Source organism: Hemitrygon akajei, chromosome 24 (assembly GCF_048418815.1).
Source record: "Hemitrygon akajei chromosome 24, sHemAka1.3, whole genome shotgun sequence".
In the NCBI taxonomy this organism is placed as follows: domain Eukaryota; kingdom Metazoa; phylum Chordata; class Chondrichthyes; order Myliobatiformes; family Dasyatidae; genus Hemitrygon; species Hemitrygon akajei.
In genome coordinates, this window is record NC_133147.1 from 55,690,844 (window position 1) to 55,714,957 (window position 24,114).

The following is a 24,114-nucleotide window of genomic DNA, read 5'->3' on the forward strand; positions in this document are numbered from 1 at the left end:
TTATCCCTTCTTTCGCCTTCCTAGTACCCTATTCCTGCTTATTCATCATATTCCATAAAAAAACCCTGTAACCCTTAAGAATGTTAATAGTACCCTGACCTGTGATCTCTCACCCATGCCAAATAACCCTTTTAATGTGAATTCCTGCACCGCCAATTCCCTTAGATTAATTCTCATCATCTCTCTCTGTATCCCATACTTCCTGCAACTCGGAATTACATGTTTATTCAGTGCACAGTGCCCCGGCTTTAACCTAGTCCACACAGTTTCTTCTCTTCTGTATCCACTGTCTACCCTAATACCTGTAATACTCTTCTGTATTTGATATAGATGCCTCCCTTTCCCCTCTCTGTCCCATCTTTCTTGCCACATTTGGATGATTTCCCCCCCAAATTATACACTTAGCCTCTGCTTTACTGATACTAATGTGCATTTCTATATTTTCTTTCTTTAACGCCCTCTTTGCCAACTCATCCACCCTCTCATTCCCCTTCACCCCTACATGAGCTGAAACCCATAGAAATTTCACCTGACCTCCCTGATTTGCAACTCTTGTGACTGACTGAAGGACTTGATAAAGTACATCTTGCCAACTGTTTGAGTGAAAAAGACCTTAAACTCGCTAGAACTGAGGATGAGTCTGAGCATATCAACGCTTTGACTAGTCTAGCTTTCTCCACCCATCGCAACACAACCAACACTGCCAATATCTCCACTGTATACACCCCTAACTTTTTAGATGTACTTCTGCTAATTCCAATTTCTTTTGCTGTATAGCCATCCCAAACCCTGTCACTCCTGTTTCAGGTTCCTTAACACCATCCGAATAAATCTGCGAAAACTCACTATACTGTTTCATCAAATGGTAGTTAAATGCACTTACCAAATCACTTTTATATTTTTCTTTCCTTTTTACCTCTAACAAATGCCAGTCTATGTCAGGCCATACAATCTTCCATGGAGCTACAACCGGATAAACTATTGAAGGGCATATCCTTAGATCAAACACTCCACATTTTATAGCAATATCATTCCTTACCCGACTAAAGGTCTCCCTTTGAAACGTCCCATTCTCCCAGTACTCCTGCAACACTCCTTTTGCGGGGTGAGAATCATTGTGCCCCTGCAAATTAGCCCAGTAGTTTACCATCAATTGCATCCTTCTTAGTTCCAAATGCATTACTCCCAATTCTACCTGTAGTGCTGAATCTGATGATGTTTTAAAAGCCCCACTGCACATTCTCAAAGCCTGTGCCTGAATCACATCCAGTTTCCTTATAAGAGACCTGGCTGTTAATCCATATCCTGTATTTCCATAGTCCAACACAGATCTTACTAAAGCCATATACATTCTAATCAACACTGAACAACTTGCTCCCCATTCCCTGCCAGTCAAGCATCTCATCGCATCTGTTACTTTTTTACATTTCTCCTCAACTTTCCTGATATGTCTGCCCACGTTAACCGTGAATCAAATATAACTCACAGAAATTTAAATGATCCAACCCTTTCTAATTCGATCCCATACATCCTTAACTTCTTCCCTACCTCAAATTTTTCCTGGTGAAACACACAGTTTGAGCTTTTTCTACTGAAAATCTACATCCTTAATCATAATCCCACTTCACCGCTTCATCAATTACTCCTTGTAGATTCCTGATTATATGCTCCATGTTCCTGCCTCTTTTCCACAAGGCCTCATCATCCACAAACAGTGACCTACCAATATTCAATGGTACCTTTGTGAAGACATCATTGATCATAATGATGAAAAGTGACGGGCTAATCACACTACCTTGAGGTGTGCCATTTCCCACTATGTACTGATTTGATAATTCTGACCCAATCCGAACTTGAATTTAACTACCAGACAAAAAATCTTTTATCCAATTAAAAACTCTTCCACCAACCCCATCTTGTGCAGTTTAATTAACAGTCCTTCCTTCCACATCATGTCATGAGTTTTTTTCCATGTCAAAAAACACTGCAACTACTGATTCTTTATTTGCCTGGGCCTTTCTTATTTCAGTCTCTAACCTTATCACTGAGTCCATGGAATTCCTTCCCTTCCTAAAACCACTCTGATAACTTGCCAACATTCCCCTCTTCTCAAGATCATACGATAACCTTTCTGTTATCATCCTTTTCATTATCTTGCATATATTTGATGTTAATGCTATTGGCCTGTAGCTAGTGGGTGTTGATGGATCCTTGCCAGTTTTCCTTATTGGAATTACTACTGCTTCTTTCCAAGCACTTGGTAATCATCCCCCTCCCACACTCTGTTGTAAAGATGCAGCAACTTCAAAAGCGCTCCTTCTCCTGGATTTTTTTTTAGCATAACATAGCATATCAGATCTTTCCCTGGGGAGGTTGGTCTCGATCTCTTTATTGCTCTCACCATCTCTGCCAACGTAAATGGTTCATCAATTATATCATCAGTTTCTTCCCTCCTGTTTGACACAGCTGGGTGTTGACTCTTTGTTCTTTTCCTTCTCCATTCTTCAGACAAATTTTCTGAACTATGCATCTTTACAAACGACGTGGCCATGATCTCAGCCTTATCCGTACTGGAGGCTGCTGCTTCCTCCTGAGATATCATTACTGGATATTCCCATTCCCTTCTATCTCCTCCCATCCTCTTAATCATTCCCCATACCTCTCCCACAGGCGTTGTTCTTCCTATTTTGTTTCAAAGCTCCTCCAACTTGCCCTTTTAGCTTGACGTATAGTTCTTCTCACCACTGCCTGTATCTTCGTATATTGAATCAAATGCTGCATATTATGGGTTCTTTAAACTGGTCTGAATGCTCTATTTCTGTTTTTTTTTTTTTTACAGCCTCGCAACATTACACTGTCCACCATGGTACCAGTTTTCTATTCATCTTATTTTTACTCCTGGGTATAGATCCTTCTGCTGCCGTAATAATTGCTAAAATCACCTGACTGTTTAATTCATCTATATTTCCAGAAATGTCAATCCTAGTCAATGCTTCTGCACTCAACTTCTGGAACTTACCCCAATCTGCTTTTCCACACACCCACTTTGGGATTACACCACCTGATCTTACACCCACTGAACATGAAACTGGTTAGTGATCGCTGCCTACTGTTGAAGCAGTCCAAACTCCCCAGTTACTAACTCCAGCCAAGGTATTAGACACTAATGTCATATTTAATACTGACTCAGTTCCTGTTGTTATGTTTATCCTTGTTCCTCTACCATCATTCATACACACTAAATCATTTTCTTCCATCAAATCTTCAATTACCTTTCCATTTGAATCTGTAAACGAATCCGCCCATATTGTGCTACCAGCATTGAAATCTGCACACCACACTGCTTTATGTCTGTTTTGTCGTTGTATCCTTATTAGGCTATCCAAATTCTTTTACATGGACTGTGTTAGTTAACTATAACCACTTCCTCCCCTCTCTCCCACACATCCACCACTATGTATTCCTGATCATCTCCCTTTTCCGGTACCCTATATGGTATACCTTGTTTGATTAATATAGCACAATGCCCTCCTCCCCCTAGATTTCTATCTTTCCTTATTGTATATCCATATACAACAAAATCTAAAGCTGGTTTCAACCAAGTCTCCTGGTTTTATAACAATTTCTTTAATTAACTGCTTGAATTCCTGGCTATTGGTCAGTAAGCACCTTACATTCCATTGCAAAAGAATCACCATAATTAGTATTAACCAATCCATGACACTTCCTGGTTTGACTGATTAGTGAAGTTCTCCCTCACTTCTTCCCTTGTTAATTCTACTAACCCTAAATGGTTCATTGCTAGTTTGACAACCAGGTGATTTTTTTTCACTCTTTGACTTTACCTCAGCCCTACTTTTAATCACTCCTGCAATGAATGTAACTAGAGCCTTTTTGTCTACATAAATTCCATAATTTGTGTTGGAAGCTGTTCAGGGGGATGACCTGGTAAAGGACAACCACAGCGATCGGATCTCTGGCACAGAGCCTGGTTCCGTGATGCAGAAGGGAAAGAGGAAGATGAAGAATGCAGTAGTCATAGGGGATTCCAGAGTGAGGGGAACAGACAGGAAGTTCTGTCAGCCTGATAGAGATACAGTATGGAGTGTTGCCTCCCAGGTGCCAGGGTACGGGATGTCTCAGATCTGGTGAAGAGTATTCTGAAGGGAGGTGATGACCAGTCAAAAGTCTTGGTACACGTTGGTACCAACGACATAGGTAGAAAAATGAGGAGGTCCTAAAGAGAGAATTCAGGGAGTTAGGTAGGAAGCTGAAAGGCAGGACTCTAGGGTAGTAATCTCAGGATTGCTGCCTGTACCACGTGTTAGCGAGTGCAAGAATCGCATTATCAGACCTATTAATGTGTGGCTATGAGACTGTTGTAGGGGGCAGGGCTTCAGATTCCTGGATCATTGGGGCCCCTTCTGAGGGAGGTACGACCTGTACAAAAAGGACGGATGCACCTGGATCAAAAGGGGACCAATTTCCTAGCGATCACATTTAATAGAGCTGTTAGGGAAGGTTTAAACTAATTTGTCCGGGCGATGGGAACCGGAATGATAGGGCCGAGGACGGGGAAAACAGAAATAATCAAAAATAGTGTGCAACAGAGATTACAGAAAGAACAGGTAGGATATGAGGCTTAACTAAAGTCAGTGTCACGAGTTGCAGGGCTATAGAGGCGTGGTCCATTTAACAGAGAAAGCAACAAATACTGGACTGAAACTGTTGTATTTGAATGCACGCAGTATAAAGAATATAACAGACGATCTTTAAATTCAGCTACAGATTGGCAAATATGACCTAATATGACCATTACTGAAACTTGGCTAAAGACTGACTGCCATTGGGAGATGAGCGTCCAAGGATATGTAGTATATTGGAAAGATAGGTCCGTTTACAGAGGGGTGTGTGGCTCTCTGTATAAGAAATAATATTAAATCATTGGAAAGAGATGACATAGGATTGGAAGGTGTTGAGTCTCTATGGGTTTAGTTCAGAAATGGCAAGCGTAAAAGCATCCTAATGACAGTTGTATACAGGCCTCCAAACAGCAGATGTGGACGTGTATTACAAATTATATCAGGAGAGAGAAAAGGTGTCTCACAAAGGCAATGTCCTGATATACATTGAGGACTTTAACATGAAAGTGGATTGGGAAAACCAGGTCTAGACTGGACCTCAAGAAAGAGAGAATTGGTAGAATGTCTAAGGGATGTCTTTTTAGAACAGCTTGTTGTTGACCCCACCAGGGGATCGGCTATGTTGGATTGGGTGTTGTGCAACGATCCAGAGGTGATAAGAGAGCTTAAGGTTAAGGAACCTCTAGGGAACAGTGATCACAATATCACGGAGTTGACATTGAAATATGAGGCGGAAACATAAAATCCAATGTGTCGATATTTTAGTGGAATAAAGGAAGTTACAATGGCATGAGAGAGGCATTGGCCGAAGTTAACTGTAAAGGGACATTCGCAGGAAGGACAGCAAAGCAGCAATGACTGGGGCTTCTGTAAAAAATGAGGGAAGTACAAGACAGATATATTCCAAATAAGAAGAGATTTTCAAGGGGAAGATGGACATCACCATGGCTGACCAGTGAAGTCAGAGAGAAAATAGAAGCAAAGAGAGGGCATACAAGGAAACCAAAGCTAGTGGGAAGATAGAGGAATTGGGGAGCTTTTAAAAACTTGCAGAAGGAAAATAAGAAGGTCATTCGTAAGGAAAAGATGAATTATGAGAGGAAGCTGGATACTAATATCAAGGAAAATACTAAAAGCTTTTAGAAGTATATAAAGGGCAAAAGAGAGTCAAGGGCAGATTATAGGACCAATAGAAAATGACGCTGGAGATATTGTAATGAGAGATGCAGAGATGGAAGAGGAACTGAATGCGTATGTTATATCAATCCTCACAGTAGAGGACGTCTGCAGTATACCGGACATTCAAGAGTGTCAGGGAAGTGAAGATTGTGCAGCGAAAATTACGAGCGAGAAGGTGCACAGGAAGCTTAATGATCTGAGGATGGATAAATCTGCTGGACCTGATGGAATGCACCCTCAGCTTCTGAGGGAAGTAGCTGGGGTGATTGCGGAGGCAATAACGATGATATTTCAAAAACCAATAGATTCTCACATTGTACCGGACAAATGGAAAATTGCAAATGTTACTCCAGTATTTAAGAAGGGCGGGAGGCAGCAGAAATAATACTTTAGACCTGTTAGCCTGGTAACAGTGGTAGGGAAGCTGTTGGAATCCATTGTTAGGGATTAGATTATGGAGTACCTGGAGGCACCTGACAAGATAGGTCAAAACCAGCATAGTTTCCTGTTAGGAAAATCCTGCCCGACAAACCCTACTGCAATTCTTTGAGGAAATTACAAGCAGGGTAGACGAAGGAGATGCAGTAGACGTGGTGTACCTGGATTTTCAGAAGGCCTTTGATAAGTTGCCGCACATCAGGTTGTTTAGGAAGATAAGAGAACATAGAATTACAGGGAAGTTACTAGCATGGGTGGAGTGCTGGCTACTAGTGGAGTTCCACAGGGCTCGGTGTTAGGACTGCTGCTTTATACGATTATGTCAATGATTTGGACTAAATTTTTAATGGATTTGTGGCTACATTTGCCGATGACACAAAAAGTGGTGGAGGAGCGGGTAGTGCTGAGGAAACAGAGAGCCTTAGATAGTTCAGGGGAATGGGTAATGAAGTAGCAAACGAAATACAATGTTTGAAAGTGTATGGTCATGCACTTTGGAGGAGGAGATAAACGGGAAGACTATTATTTAGATGGGGACAGTATTCAAAATGCAGAGATGTAAAGGGAATTGGGAACCCTTGGGGAAGATACCCTAAAGTTTAACCTCCAGGTTGAGTTGACGGTGAAGAAGGCGAATGTAATGTTGATATTCATTTCTAGAGGTATAAAACATAAGAGCAGGGATGTGCTGTTGGGGTTCTATAAGGCACCTGTGAGACCATAATTGGACTACTGTGTGCAGTTTTGGGCTTCTTAATTTAGAAAGGATATACTAACGCTGGAGAGGGTTCAGAGAAGATACACGAGAATGCAAAAGGAACGTTTGGCAGCTCTTGGGTTGTATACCCTGGAGTTCAGGAGAATGGGGGGGGGGTTCTCAGAGAAACATTCCGAATATTAGTAAGCCTGAACAGATTAAATATGACAAAGTATCATGGTATCATGGTAGGGGATTATACGACAAGAGGGCACGACTTCAGGATTGAAGAACTGAGATGTGGAGAAATCACTTTAGTCAGAGGGTGGTAAATCAATGGAATTTGTTGCCATGAGCGGCTGTGGAGGCCAGGTCATTGGGTGTATTTAAGGCAGTGATTGATAGGTTCTTCATTAGCCAGGAGATCAAAGCGTCCGGGGTGAAAGCAGGGGAGTGGGGATGACTGGAAGAACTTGATCAGCCCATCATTAAATGGCGGAGCAGACTCGATGGGCCGAATGACCTACCTCTGCTCCTACTTTGTATGGTCTAACACAGCTGCAGCACCCATCTATGAGCTTAGTCCCCTGCTCGACTCACTTTACTTTTATGACTGTATGGTTGTGCACAGCTTCAATGCTACATTCAAGTTGTACAGCGAGTGTAAAGTTGTGACGAATTAGCATACAGTAGAGAGATTGATCATATGGCTGAGGCGTGCCATTACAACAAACTATTACAGAAGGAGGAAACCAGAGATCTATGAACCAGACCTGATCAGACTATTAAAGGTGGAAAGGGTCAGCAATGTTACATTGCTCAGTGTTATTCCTTCGGAGGACAGGACCTGTACTGGGCCTAACATGTAACTTTAGTTACGAAGAAAGCACTGAAGATTCGGCATTACATTTACAAACTTAACGAACTACTGTAGATGTGTAGTGAAGCCTATGTTGACTGACTGCTGACTGTATCGCAGACACCAAAAACACATTCTACCTTGAAAGGAACATACTACAAAAAGTAATGGATAACCCCAGTCGATCAAGCGCAAAGCACTCTGCACCACGAAGCATTTCTACACGAAGAATTGTGGGAGAAAATCCGCATTAATTATCAGGGACGCCACAATTCTGAACTTGCGTTCTTCTCGCTGCTTAAACAATAAAAATACACGGGACCTTCAGGATTCGCATCACAAGCTTCAGGAACAGTTACTACTCTTCAGCCATCAGCCTCTTGAACCAAAGGGAAACATTTCACTCAACTTCACTTGCCCCACCCTTAAAATATTCCTACAAGCTATGGACTCACTTTCATTGACCTCATCTCATGCCCACGATGTTTATTGCTTATTTTTGTATTGTTTCTTTCTTTTTGTATTTGGAATTTGTTGTCTTTTGCACACTGGCCGCATTGGTATGGTCACTCATTTATTTTATCATGTTTGTTATTCTACTGTGGTTTGGCTGACTATGTCCGCGAGAAAATGTACCCCAGGGTTGGATATGATGCCATATATATCACTACAATAATAAACTTATGTTGAACTGCGAACTTCCAATTGTGCCCATCGTGTTCGAATGTCTGCAAAAAATGTGATTCACGAGGGGAAGATTGAAGGAGGTAGTACGCTTGGCTGTAGTACACAAGCGTCCAACTAAGATGAGTGTGAATGTAAATTTTGTTTGCTGTACAATAGGAGAGCCCTCTCGATCGAAATATTATTGTTCCAATCGCGGGCATATATCAACTGGTTGAATCGGAAAGCGGAGAAATAAACTCACCCACGACCGTAATTGTTAATGAGTTGCTTTGTCTTGAGGATATGCTTCTACCGGACACCGTGCGCGTGTAAATACAATAGTAATCCCTCGGAGCATCTCCTTTGTTCGCGATGGTGAACGTCGCTCTGTCTCGCCGTGACAGCTCTTCATTTACTAGTTGTCCGCCATTGTACAGCTGAAAGGTGCCACCGGAATGTACCCATTCAGTTGTCCAACAAGTAAATATAATCGACTCATCTGACGCATAGACCTTATCAGATCGGTCACTTGATATTTGAGGTTTTGGTGGCCGAACTGCAAGGAAAGAAAATGAATTGATTCAGACTGTGCACAAGCGTACCGAATCAAATTTCTCATTATCTCCGGTGCAAAACACTTTCTGTGCAACTACTTATATCTCATGCCTAATTACCGTTATATACCTCGCCTCCCTCTGAAGTTGTATCAGCAGAAATAGATTTTGCTGGAGACAATAAGTGTTGTATATCTGTATGATTGAATGAACGATCTACTAGAGAGCTTTGCTAAGTTAAATGGTAGCACCTCCAGAGTTACGACCTTGTCAGGACGCTGAAGCAGGGATCCAATCGCAGAACATCTACTGTGCGCACTATGATATTTACAGAGTAGCAAAGTGTGGTGGTGGGGGGGGGGGGGGGTAACAAAGTCGGAGTCAAGGTTCAGGTGCTGATGAAAAATTCCAGGGTAATCAAAAAACCAGAATCAGGAAACAGGGAGAGTCAACATTCAGACAGAGATCACATACAAATGCTGGAAAGGTTCAGGGAAACTCACTGACACAATCTGGCAACAAGCAGGTGAAAACGCAAGACTAAAATACACTGAGCAATAAACAGAGAGACAGATGATAGGTGGAGGACAATGAGGCCAGGTGGCAGCAATACAGATAATAATTAGTGACGGAGTACTCAGTAACACAGGGGCCAGAGTAGAGAAGAAGCGGGGACAGGAGCACATGGCAATACAAAACCACAGACCGAGAGCTAGGGAGAAACACACAAAAATAAAAGTTCATCTGGAGGTACTGACAGACCTGCACGATTGCTACTCGTGTCATGTTTTAGTGAAGGCTGAAATAAGAAAATTATACAGTTTAACACGCGGCCAAGGATTTGCTACAGGAGGGAGAGCATCGGATGTTTGTGTCATTGGGCTCTCTTCTACCGAAGTTTAGAACTGTAGAGAAGAGACGGTTTGCAGCTGAATAGTTTGGGGACTAGTATCCCAACGGAAAGTTTTGCTAATGCTGCAGGGGCTGGGGCAGAGTATTGGTGAGGAACTTTTTCCTCTTCAATTTCAATCATTACTGATTCACTTTCCTTTTTCACTTCCTCCTTTGTTGTTTTCAGTCTGTGAACATGCATTACTTCTCCTCCTTTGATATTCCTCTTTAACTCCTCTATATTTATTCTCATTGGTACCCGCGATGTCACTTTTTTATATCCACCACCATTTCGTGCTCCCACCCTTCCTGTTTATTTCACCTTATGTTTTCCTATCTCTCTTAATTTGAGTGCTTTCTCAAGTTGTTCCTCATTCGCACATCTTACCAATAGTTTGCCGTCATTAAGGACTTTTGCAAATACTATTTCCCCTATCTTATTTGCCAGTGTTGTTGTTAGCAGCAACGGGTTAATTTTCTTCATGTTTCCTAAGCCTTCTCATTAAATCTTATTGTGACAACACCTTCTCTCTGAACTTGTTCATCTTCCTCACTTTCAGAGCGCTCTCCACTACCATTTTTTATTCTTTTACTCCCTTTGTCTCGGTTTTCATTCATCCGTCTCCTCACTGTCTCCTCACTCCTTTTACTTCCCCCTTCACAGCCATCCATTTCTCTCCAGCTGCCTGCCTCTGATCCACTCACCCCACCCCCCCCGCCCCCCAGTAGTTCAGCAACAAATCCTCAGGCTCCCCCCCAGGACACTGCTCTCGATTCCAACTAATGCAACATCAATAGGCTCCAGCACAGCCCCCTAACCTCTTTGGTCTGGGGCACTCCATCAACTGCTCCCCCGCCCACAAAGGCCCGAGTGAAGACCCGGAACCAACACCCACCTCTAAGTCGTGAAATAGGGCTGTGGGTGATAAGGGAATAAATAGGTGATGAACCTGGAATAAGTGGCAGGTGACTCCCATTAGCGTGGAGACTGGGCGTGGTATGTATTTGCAGGCTGGGGAATAGGAGTGGAAGATGACGTAATACTTATGGCATGGAAGCGCGTGGAAATAGCCGGTCGAAACATTTAACAGTCTTGGATATTTATCAGAGTCCAGAAAATATACCACGAGATACATGATGAAACTTGGGAGAGGATCTTACAGAATTTCCCACAAAAAGTCCTCTTCCATAACAATAAACGCAGCGAGAAGTCAGTGAAGGTTAAGAGGTGTGATTCTCTTCAGCAACTACATATTTATTCTAACATGCGCCCAATTTGGCTAGCGGACCAATAGGTCCACATCAGATGCCATGTCACTGGCTCTTCACACAAGTCAAGAACATCTGAACAACATATTTGCATGCATAATGATGTTCTTTTCGACTGCAACTCCGCCCTCAATACCATCATCAGCACAAAACTAATCAAGACCTTGGCCTCGTTGTGCACTTGCATCCTACATTTCTTTGCTTGTACATCCCAATTCAGATTGGCAGCAATATCTCCTCCTCGATCTCCATCAACGGCTATTTTGTGCGAGACCTATCAGCGGCGGCAACTAAGCTCGATGAACTAAATAGAAGTATAGAAGGGATAAGCGGAGCGACCATTGTTGGGAGTAGACCAGTGATGAGAGTAGAAGCAACAGGCTTTTTCTCATCGAGGCTTCGGAGAAAGGGGGCTTCGGCGAGGTAAGTGGGTAAGTGGACTTCGTTTTTTGGTTTATCTTTGCATTCTTTGGAGGAACAGAGAGCATGTTGGTAGGGTTAGTACTTTGCTCTGGGTATCGGATGTGGAAATCCTGGGAATCCTCCAGTCTCCCAAATAGCACCATCTGCGCCAGGTGTACTGAGATGCAGCTCCTGAGAGACTCTGTTAGGGATGTGGAGCTGTCGTTCGATTACCTACAGCTCATTAGGGAGAATGAACAGGAGAGTGAGAAGAGCTACAGGGAGTTAATCATCCCGAGGCTTCAGGAGTTAGATAAGGGAGTTACAGTCAGGGAATCGAGGGAAGGGGCTCAGATAGTAGAGAGCACCCCTGTGGCCATCACTTCAGTAGTCGTTATCTTGTGTTGGAAGCTGTTCAGGGGGATGACCTGCTAAAGGACAACCACAGCGATCGGCTCTCTGGCACAGAGCCTGGTTCCGTGATGCAGAAGGGAAAGAGGAAGATGAGGAATGCAGTAGTCATAGGGGATTCCAGAGTGAGGGGAACAGGCAGGAGGTTCTGTCAGCCTGATAGAGATACAGTATGGAGTGTTACCTCCCAGGTGCCAGGGTACGGGATGTCTCAGATCGGGTGAAGAGTATTCTGAAGGGAGGTGATGACCAGTCAGAAGTCTTGGTACACGTTGGTAACAACGAGATAGGTAGAAAAATGAGGAGGTCCTAAAGAGAGAATTCAGGGAGTTAGGGAGGAAGCTGAAAGGCAGGACTCTAGGGTAGTAATCTCAGGATTGCTGCCTGTACCACGTATTAGCGAGTGCAAGAATCGCATTATCAGAACTATTAATGTGTGGCTATGAGACTGTTGTAGGGGGCAGGGCTTCAGATTCCTGGATCATTGGGGCCCCTTCTGGGGGAGGTACGACCTGTACAAAAAGGACGGGATACACCTGGATCAAAAGGGGACCAATATCCTAGCGATCACATTTAATAGAGCTGTTAGGGAAGGTTTAAACTAATTTGGCCGGGGGATGGGAACCGGAATGATAGGGCCGAGGAAGGGGAAAACAGAAATAATCAAAAATAGTGTGCAACAGAGATTACAGAAAGAACAGGTAGGATATGAGGCTTAACTAAAGCCAGTGTCACGAGTTGCAGGGCTATAGAGGCGTGGTCCATTTAACAGAGAAAGCAACAAATACTGGACTGAAACTGTTGTATTTGAATGCACGCAGTATAAAGAATATAACAGACGATCTTTAAATTCAGCTACAGATTGGCAAATATGACCTTGTGGCCATTACTGAAACTTGGCTAAAGACTGACTACCATTGGGAGATGAGCGTCCAAGGATATGTAGTATATTGGAAAGATAGGTCAGTTTACAGAGGGGTGTGTGGCTCTCTGTATAAGAAATAATATTAAATCACTGGAAAGAGATGACATTGGATTGGAAGGTGTAGAGTCTCTATGGGTTTAGTTAAGAAATGGCAAGCGTAAAAGCATCCTAATGACAGTTGTATAGAGGCCTCCAAACAGCAGATGTGGACGTGGATTACAAATTATATCAGGAGAGAGAAAAGGTGTCTCACAAAGGCAATGTCCTGATATACATTGAGGACTTTAACATGAAAGTGGATTGGGAAACCAGGTCTAGACTGGACCTCAAGAGAGAGAGAATTGGTAGAATGTCTAAGGGATGTCTTTTTAGAAGAGCTTGTTGTTGACCCCACCAGGGGATCGGCTATGTTGGATTGGGTGTTGTGCAACGATCCAGAGGTGATAAGAGAGCTTAAGGTTAAGGAACCTCTAGGGAACAGTGATCACAATATCACGGAGTTGACATTGAAATATGAGGCGGAAACATAAAATCCAATGTGTCGATATTTTAGTGGAATAAAGGAAGTTACAATGGCATGAGAGAGGCATTGGCCGAAGTTAACTGTAAAGGGACATTCGCAGGAAGGACAGCAAAGCAGCAATGACTGGGGCTTCTGTAAAAAATGAGGGAAGTGCAAGACAGATATATTCCAAATAAGAAGAAATTTTCAAGGGGAAGATGGACATCACCATGGCTGACAAGTGAAGTCAGAGAGAAAATAGAAGCAAAGAGAGGGCATACAAGGAAACCAAAGCTAGTGGGAAGATAGAGGAATTGGGGAGCTTTTAAAAACTTGCTGAAGGAAACTAAGAAGGTCATTCGGAAGGAAAAGATGAATTATGAGAGGAAGCTGGACACTAATATTAAGGAAAATACTAAAAGCTTTTAGAAGTATATAAAGGGCAAAAGAGAGTCAAGGGCAGATTATAGGACCAATAGAAAATGACGCTGGAGATATTGTAATGAGAGATGCAGAGATGGAAGAGGAACTGAATGCGTATGTTATATCAGTCCTCACAGTGGAGGACGTCTGCAGTATACCGGACATTCAAGAGTGTCAGGGAAGTGAAGTTTGTGCAGCGAAAATTACGAGCGAGAAGGTGCACAGGAAGCTTAATGATCTGAGGATGGATAAATCTGCTGGACCCGATGGAATGCACCCTCAGCTTCTGAGGGAAGTAGCTGGGGAGATTGCGGAGGCATTAACGATGATATTTCAAAAACCAATAGATTCTCACATTGTACCGGATAAATGGAAAATTGCAAATGTTACTCCAGTATTTAAGAAGGGCGGGAGGCAGCAGAAATAATACTTTAGACCTGTTAGCCTGGTAACAGTGGTTGGGAAGCTGTTGGAATCCATTGTTAGGGATTAGATGATGGAGTACCTGGAGGCACCTGACAAGATAGGCCAAAATCAGCATAGTTTCCTGATAGGAAAATCCTGCCAGACAAACCCTACTGCAATACTTTGAGGAAATTACAAGAAGGGTAGACGAAGGAGATGCAGTAGACGTGGTGTACTTGGATTTTCAGAAGGCCTTTGATAAGTTGCCGTACATGAGGTTGTTTAGCAAGATAAGAGAACATGGAATTACAGGGAAGTTACTAGCATGGGTGGAGTGTCGGTTACTAGTGGAGTTCCACAGGGCTCTGTGTTAGGGCTGCTGCTTTATACGATTATGTCAATGATTTGGACTAAAGTTTTAATGGATTTGTGGCTAAATTTGCCGATGACACAAAAAGTGGTGGAGGAGCGGGTAGTGCTGAGGAAACAGAGAGCCTTAGATACTTCAGGGGAATGGGTAATGAAGTAGCAAACAAAATACAATGTTTGAAAGTGTATGGTCATGCACTTTGGAGGAGGAGATAAACGGGAAGACTATTATTTAGATGGGGACAGTATTCAAAATGCAGAGATGCAAAGGGAATTGGGAACCCTTGGGGAAGATACCCTAAAGTTCAACCTCCAGGTTGAGTCGACTGTGAAGAAGGCGAATGTAATGTTGATATTCATTTCTAGAGGTATAAAACATAAGAGCAGGGATGTGCTGTTGGGGTTCTATAAGGCACCTGTGAGACTATAATTGGACTACTGTGTGCAGTTTTGGGCTTCATAATTTAGGAAGGATATACTAACGCTGGAGAGGGTTCAGAGAAGATTCACGAGAATGAAAAAGGAACGTTTGGCAGCTCTTGGGTTGTATACCCTGGAGTTCAGGAGAATGAGGGGGTTCTCAGTGAAACATTCCGAATGTTAGTAAGCCTGAACAGATTAAATATGACAAAGTATCATGTTATCATGGTAGGGGATTATAGGAGAAGAGGGCACGACTTCAGGATTGAAGAACCTAGATGTGGAGAAATCACTTTAGTCAGAGGGTGGTAAATCAGTGGAATTTGTTGCCATGAGCGGCTGTGGAGGCCAAGTCATTGGGTGTATTTAAGGCAGTGATTGATAGGTTCTTCATTAGCCAGGACATCAAAGCGTCCGGGGTGAAAGCAGGGGAGTGGGGATGACTGGAGGAACTGGAACAGCCCATCATTAAATGGCGGAGCATACTCGATGGGCCGAATGACCTACCTCTGCTCCTTTTTTTATGGTCTAACCCAACTGCAGCACCCGTCTATGAGCTTAGCCCCCTGCTCGACTCACTTTACTTTTATGACTGTATGGTTGTGCACAGCTTCAATGCTACATTCAAGTTGTACAGCGAGTGTAAAGTTGTGACGAATTAGCATACAGTAGAGATATTGATCATATGGCTGAGGCGTGCCGTAACAACAAACTATTACAGAAGGAGGAAACCAGAGATCTATGAACCAGACCTCATCAGACAATCAAAGGTGGAAAGGGTCAGAAATGTTACATTGCTCAGCGTTATTCCTTCGGAGGACAGGACCTGTACTGGGCCTAACACGTAACTTTAGTTACGATGAAAGCACTGAAGAGTCGGCATTACATTTACAAATTTAACGAACTACAGAAGATGTGTAGTGAAGCCTATGTTGACTGACTGTTGACTGTATCGCAGACACCAAAAACACAATCTACCTTGAAAGGAACATACTACAAAAAGTAATGGATAACCCCAGTCGATCACGCGCAAAGCATTCTGCACCACGAAGCATATCTACACGAAGAATTGTGGGAGAAAATCCACATTAATTATCAGGGACGCCACAATTCTGAACTTGCGTTCTTCTCGCTGCTTAATCAATAAAAATATACGGGACCTTCAGGATTCGCATCACAAGCTTCAGGAACAGTTACTACTCTTCAGCCATCAGCCTCTTGAACCAAAGGGAAACATTTCACTCAACTTCACTTGCCCCACCCTTAAAATATTCCCACAAGCTATGGACTCACTTTCAATGACCTCATCTCATGCCCACGATGTTTATTGCTTATTTTTGTATTATTTCTTTCTTTTTGTATTTGGAATTTGTTATCTCTTGCTCACTGGCTGCATTGGTATGGTCACTCATTTATTCTATCATGTTTGTTATTCTACTGTGGTTTGGCTGACAATGTCCGCAAGAAAATGTACCCCAGGGTTGGATATGGTGCCATGTATATCAGTTCAATAATAAACTTACGTTGAACTGCGAACTTCCAATTGTGCCCATCGTGTTCGAATGTCTGCAAAAAATGTGATTCACGAGGGGAAGATTGAAGGAGGAAGTACGCTTGGCTGTAGTACACAAGCGTCAAACTAAGATGAGTGTGAATGTAAATTTTGTTTGCTGTACCATAGGAGAGCCCTCTCGATCGAAATATTATTGTTCCAATCGCGGGCATATATCACCTGGTTGAATCGGAAAGCGGAGAAATAAACTCACCCACGACCGTAATTGTTAATGAGTTGCTTTGTCTTGAGGATATGCTTCTACCGGACACCGTGCGCGTGTAAACACAATAGTAATCCCTCGGAGCATCTCCTTTGTTCGCGATGGTGAACGTCGCGCTGTCTCGCTGTGACAGCTCTTCATTTACTAGTTGTCCGCCATTGTACAGCTGAAAGTTGCGGTGGGAATATACCCATTCAGTTGTCCGACAAGTAAATGTAATCGACTCATCTGACGCATAGACCTTATCAGATCGGTCACTTGATATTTGAGGTTCTGGTGGCCGAACTGCAAGGAAAGAAAATGAATTGATTCAGACTGTGCACAAACGTACCGAATCAATGTTCTCATTAGCTCCCGTGCAAAACACTTTCTGTGCAACTACTTATATCTCATGCCTAATTACCGTTATATACCTCGCCTCCCTCTGAAGTTGTATCAGCAGAAATAGATTTTGCTGGAGACAATAAGTGTTGTATGTCTGTATGATTGAATGAACGATCTGCTAGAGAGCTTTGCTAAGTTAAATGGTAGCACCTCCAGAGTTATGACCTTGTCAGGACGCTGAAGCAGGGATCCAATCGCAGAACATCTACTGTGCGCACTATGATATTTACAGAGTAGCAAAGTGTGGTGGTGGGGGGGGGGGGGGTGTGGTAACAAAGTCGGGATCAAGGTTCAGGTGGTGATGAAAAATTCCAGGGTGATCAAAAAACCAGAATCAGGAAACAGGGAGAGTTAACATTCAGACAGAGTTCACATACAAATGCTGGAAAGGTTCAGGAAAACTCACTGACACAATCTGGCAACAAGCAGGTGAAAACTCAAGACTAAAATACACTGAGCAATAAACAGAGAAACAGATGATAGGTGGAGGACAATGAGACCCAGGTGGCAGCAATACAGATAATAATTAGTGACGGAGTACTCAGTAACACAGGGGCCAGAGTAGAGAAGAAGCGGGGACAGGAGCACATGGCAATACAAAACCACAGACTGACAGCTAGGGAGAAACACACAAAAATAAAAGTTCATCTGGAGGTACTGACAGACCTGCACGATTGCTACTCGTGTCATGTTTTAATGAAGGCAGAAATAAGAAAATTATACAGTTTAACACGCGGCCAAGGATTTGCTACAGGAGGGAGAGCATCGGATGTTTGTGTCATTGGGCACTATTCTACTGAAGGTTAGAACTGTAGAGAAGAGACGGTTTGCAGCTGAATAGTTTGGGGACTAGTATCCCAACGGAAAGTTTTGCTAATGCTGCACGGGGCTGGGGCAGAGTATTGATGAGGAAATTTTTCCTCTTCAAATTCAATCAATACTGATTCACTTTCCTTTTTCACTTCCTCCTTTGTTGTTTTCAGTCTGTGAACATGAATTACTTCCCCTCCTTTGATATTCCTCTTTAACTCCTCTATATTTATACTCGTTGGTACCCGCGATATCACTTCTTTATATCCACCACCATTTCGTGCTCCCACCCTTCCTGTTTATTTCACCTTATGTTTTCCTATCTCTCTTAATTTGAGTACTTTCTCAAATTTGTTCCTCATTTGCACATCTTACCAATAGTTTGCCGTCATTAAGGACTTTTGCAAATACTATTTCCCCTATCTTATTTGCCAGTGTTGTTGATAGCAGCAACGGGTTAATTTTCTTCATGTTTCCTAAGCCTTCTCATTAAATCTTATTATGACAACACCTTCTCTCTGAACTTGTTCATCTTCCTCACTTTCAGAGCGCTCTCCACTACCATTTTTTATTCTTTTACTCCCTTTGTCTCGGTTTTCATTCATCCGTATCCTCACTGTCTCCTCACTCCCTTTAGTTCCCCATTCACAACAATCTATTTCTCTCCAGCTGCCTGCATTTGATCCAATCACCCCCGCCCTCCCCAGTAGTTCAGCAACAAATCCTCAGGCTCCCCCCCAGGACACTGCTCTCGATTCCAACTAATGCAACATCTCTAGGCTCCAGCACAGCACCCTAACCTCTTTGGTCTGGGACACGCCACCAACTGCTCCCCCGCCCACAAAGGCTCGAGTGAAGACCCGGAACCAACACCCACCTCTATGTCGTGAAATAGGGCTGTGGGTGATAAGGGAATAAACTGGTGATGAACCTGGAATAAATGGCAGGTGACTCCCATTAGCGTGTAGAGTGGGCGGGGTATATATTTGCAGGCTGAGGAATAGGAGTGGGAGATGACGTAATACTTATGGCATGGAAGCGCGTGGAAATCGCCGGTCGAAACATTTAACAGTCTTGAATATTTATCAGAGTCCAGAAAATATACCATGAGATATATGATGAAACTTGGGAGAGGATCTTATAGAATTTCCCACGAGAAGTCCTCTTCCATAACAATAAACGCAGCGAGAAATCAGTGAAGGTTAAGAGGTGTGATTCTCTTCAGCAACTACATATTTATTCTAACATGCGCACAATGTGGCTTGCGGACCAATAGGCCCATGTCACTGGCATGTCAGTTGCCATGTCACTGGCTCTTCACACAAGTCAAGAACATCTGAACAACATATTTGCATACATAAGGATGTTCTTTTCGACTACAATTCCGCCCTCAGTACCATCACCAGCACAAAACTAAGCAAGACCTTGGCCTCGTTGTGCACTTGCATCCTACATTTCTTCACTTGTACATCCCAATTCAGATTGGCAGCAAGATCTCCTCCTCGATCTCCATCAACGGCTATTTTGTGCGAGACCTATCAGCGGCGGCAACTAAGCTCGATGAACTAAATAGTATAGAAGGGATAAGCGGAGCGACCATTGTTGGGAATAGACCAGTGATGAGAGTAGAAGCAACAGGCTTTTTCTCATCGAGGCTACGGAGAAAGGGGGCTTCGGCGAGGTAAGTGGGTAAGTAGACTTCGTTTTGTGGTTTCTCTTTGCATTTTTTGGAGGAACAGAGAGCATGTTGGTAGGGTTAGTACTTTGCTCTGGGTATCGGATGTGGAAATCCTGGGAATCTTCCAGTCTCCCAGATAGCACCATCTGCGCCAGGTGCACTGAGATGCAGCTCCTGAGAGACTCTGTTAGGGATCTGGAGCTGCTGTTCGATGACCTACAGCTCATTAGGGAGAATGAACAGGAGAGAGATAAGCGATACAGGGAGTTAATCACCCCGAGGCTTCAGGAGTCAGAGAAGTGGGTGACAGTTAGGGAAGCGAGGGGAAAGAGCTCAGATAGTAGAGAGCACCCCTGTGGCCATCACTTCAGTAGTCGTTATCTTGTGTTGGAAGCTGTTCAGGGGGATGACCTGGTAAAGGACAACCACAGCGATCGGATCTCTGGCACAGAGCCTGGTTCCGTGATGCAGAAGGGAAAGAGGAAGATGAAGAATGCAGTAGTCATAGGGGATTCCAGAGTGAGGGGAACAGACAGGAAGTTCTGTCAGCCAGATAGAGATACAGTATGGAGTGTTGCCTCCCAGGTGCCAGGGTACGGGATGTCTCAGATCGGGTGAAGAGTATTCTGAAGGGAGGTGATGACCAGTCAAAAGTCTTGGTACACGTTGGTACCAACGAAATAGGTAGAAAAATGAGGAGGTCCTAAAGAGAGAATTCAGGGAGTTAGGTAGGAAGCTGAAAGGCAGGACTCTAGGGTAGTAATCTTAGGAATGCTGCCTGTGCCACGTGTTAGCAAGTGCAAGAATCGCATTATCAGACCAATTAATGTGTGGCTATGAGACTGTTGAAGGGGGCAGGGCTTCAGATTCCTGGATCATTGCTGCCCCTTCTGGGGGAGGTACGACCTGTACAAAAAGGACGGGATACACCTGGATCAAAAGGGGACCAATATCCTAGCGATCACATTTAATAGAGCTGTTAGGGAAGGTTTAAACTAATTTGGCCGGGGGATGGGAACCGGAATGATAGGGCCGAGGAAGGGGAAAACAGAAATAATCAAAAATAGTGTGCAACAGAGATTACAGAAAGAACAGGTAGGATATGAGGCTTAACCAAAGCCAGTGTCACGAGTTGCAGGGCTATAGAGGCGTGGTCCGTTTAACAGAGAAAGCAACAAATACTGGACTGAAGCTGTTGTATTTGACTGCACGCAGTATAAAGAATATAACAGACGATCTTAAATTCAGCTACAGATTGGCAAATATGACCTTGTGGCCATTACTGAAACTTGGCTAAAGACTGACTGCCATTGGGAGATGAGCGTCCAAGGATATGTAGTATATTGGAAAGATAGGTCAGTTTACAGAGGGGTGTCTGGCTCTGTGTATAAGAAATAATATTAAATCATTGGAAAGAGATGACATAGGATTGGAAGGTGTAGAGTCTCTATGGGTTTAGTTCAGAAATGGCAAGCGTAAAAGCATCCTAATGCCAGTTGTATACAGGCCTCCAAACAGCAGATGTGGACGTGGATTACAAATTATATCAGGAGAGAGAAAAGGTGTCTCACAAAGGCAATGTCCTGATATACATTGAGGACTTTAACATGAAAGTGGATTGGGAAAACCAGGTCTAGACTGGACCTCAAGAGAGAGAGAATTGGTAGAATGTCTAAGGGATGTCTTTTTAGAACAGCTTGTTGTTGACCCCACCAGGGGATCGGCTATGTTGGATTGGGTGTTGTGCAACGATCCAGAGGTGATAAGAGAGCTTAAGGTTAAGGAACCTCTAGGGAACAGTGATCACAATATCACGGAGTTGACATTGAAATATGAGGCGGAAGCATAAAATCCAATGTGTCGATATTTTAGTGGAATAAAGGAAGTTACAATGGCATGAGAGAGGCATTGGCCGAAGTTAACTGTAAAGGGACATTCGCAGGAAGGACAGCAAAGCAGCAATGACTGGGGTTTCTGTAAAAAATGAGGGAAGTACAAGCCAGATATATTCCAAATAAGAAGAGATTTTCAAGGGGAAGATGGACATCACCATGGCTGACAAGTGAATTCAGAGAGAAAATAGAAGCAAAGAGAGGGCATACAAGGAAACCAAAGCTAGTGGGAAGATAGAGGAATTGGGGAGCTTTTAAAAACTTGCAGAAGGAAAATAAGAAGGTCATTCGGAAGGAAAAGATGAATTATGAGAGGAAGCTGGACACTAATATCAAGGAAAATACTAAAAGCTTTTAGAAGTATATAAAGGGCAAAAGAGAGTCAAGGGCAGATTATAGGACCAATAGAAATTACGCTGGAGATATTGTAATGAGAGATGCAGAGATGGAAGAGGAACTGAATGCGTATGTTATATCAGTCCTCACAGTAGAGGACGTCTGCAGTATACCGGACATTCAAGAGTATCAGGGAAGTGAAGTTTGCACAGCGAAAATTACGAGCGAGAAGGTGCACAGGAAGCTTAATGATCTGAGGATGGATAAATCTGCTGGACCTGATGGAATGCACCCTCAGCTTCTGAGGGAAGTAGCTGGGGTGATTGCGGAGGCAATAACGATGATATTTCAAAAACCAATAGATTCTCACATTGTACCGGACAAATGGAAAATTGCAAATGTTACTCCAGTATTTAAGAAGGGCGGGAGGCAGCAGAAATAATACTTTAGACCTGTTAGCCTGGTAACAGTGGTTGGGAAGCTGTTGGAATCCATTGTTAGGGATTAGATTATGGAGTACCTGGAGGCACCTGACAAGATAGGTCAAAACCAGCATAGTTTCCTGTTAGGAAAATCCTGCCTGACAAACCCTACTGCAATTCTTTGAGGAAATTACAAGCAGGGTAGACGAAGGAGATGCAGTAGACGTGGTGTACCTGGATTTTCAGAAGGCCTTTGATAAGTTGCCGCACATCAGGTTGTTTAGGAAGATAAGAGAACATGGAGTTACTAGCATGGGTGGAGTGTTGGCTACTAGTGGAGTTCCACAGGGCTCGGTGTTAGGACTGCTGCTTTATACGATTATGTCAATGATTTGGACTAAATTTTTAATGGATTTGTGGCTACATTTGCCGATGACACAAAAAGTAGTGGAGGAGCGGGTAGTGCTGAGGAAACAGAGAACCTTAGATAGTTCAGGGGAATGGGTAATGAAGTAGCAAACGAAATACAATGTTTGAAAGTGTATGGTCATGCACTTTGGAGGAGGAGATAAACGGGAAGACTATTATTTAGATGGGGACAGTATTCAAAATGCAGAGATGCAAAGGGAATTGGGAACCCTTGGGGAAGATACCCTAAAGTTTAACCTCCAGGTTGAGTTGACGGTGAAGAAGGCGAATGAAATGTTGATATTCATTTCTAGAGGTATAAAACATAAGAGCAGGGATGTGCTGTTGGGGTTCTATAAGGCACCTGTGAGACCATAATTGGACTACTGAGTGCAGTTTTGGGCTTCTTAATTTAGAAAGGATATACTAACGCTGGAGAGGGTTCAGAGAAGATACACGAGAATGCAAAAGGAACGTTTGGCAGCTCTTGGGTTGTATACCCTGGAGTTCAGGAGAATGAGAGGGTTCTCAGAGAAACATTCCGAATATTAGTAAGCCTGAACAGATTAAATATGACAAAGTATCATGGTATCATGGTAGGGGTTTATAGGACAAGAGGGCACGACTTCAGGATTGAAGAACTGAGATGTGGAGAAATCACTTTAGTCAGAGGGTGGTAAATCAGTGGAATTTGTTGCCAAAGGGCGGCTGTGGAGGCCAGGTCATTGGGTGTATTTAAGGCAGTGATTGATAGGTTCTTCATTAGCCAGGACATCAAAGCGTCCGGGGTGAAAGCAGGGGAGTGGGGATGACTGGAAGAACTTGATCAGCCCATCATTAAATGGCGGAGCAGACTCGATGGGCCGAATGACCTACCTCTGCTCCTACTTTGTATGGTCTAACACAGCTGCAGCACCCATCTATGAGCTTAGCCCCCTGCTCGACTCACTTTACTTTTATGACTGTATGGTTATGCACAGCTTCAATGCTACATTCAAGTTGTACAGCGAGTGTAAAGTTGTGACGAATTAGCATACAGTAGAGAGATTGATCATATGGCTGAGGCGTGCCATTACAACAAACTATTACAGAAGGAGGAAACCAGAGATCTATGAACCAGACCTGATCAGACTATTAAAGGTGGAAAGGGTCAGCAATGTTACATTGCTCAGTGTTATTCCTTCGGAGGACAGGACCTGTACTGGGCCTAACATGTAACTTTAGTTACGAAGAAAGCACTGAAGATTCGGCATTACATTTACAAACTTAACGAACTACTGTAGATGTGTAGTGAAGCCTATGTAGACTGACTGCTGACTGTATCGCAGACACCAAAAACACATTCTACCTTGAAAG

The 24,114-nt window shown here is 43.3% G+C and overlaps 1 protein-coding gene across 1 annotated transcript in view; it reads right to left on the bottom strand.

The window, feature by feature from the left end:
- The window catches only part of LOC140716073 (immunoglobulin superfamily member 1-like), a 66,566-nt gene that overhangs the window by 17,819 nt on the left and 24,633 nt on the right, over positions 1 to 24,114 (bottom strand). The window contains exons 6-7 of the mRNA XM_073028761.1: positions 16,820 to 17,113; positions 8,745 to 9,038 (exon numbers count right to left, since the gene is read on the bottom strand). Coding sequence (XP_072884862.1) covers positions 8,745 to 9,038; positions 16,820 to 17,113 — 588 coding nt within the window. The remainder of the gene's footprint in view (positions 1 to 8,744; positions 9,039 to 16,819; positions 17,114 to 24,114) is intronic.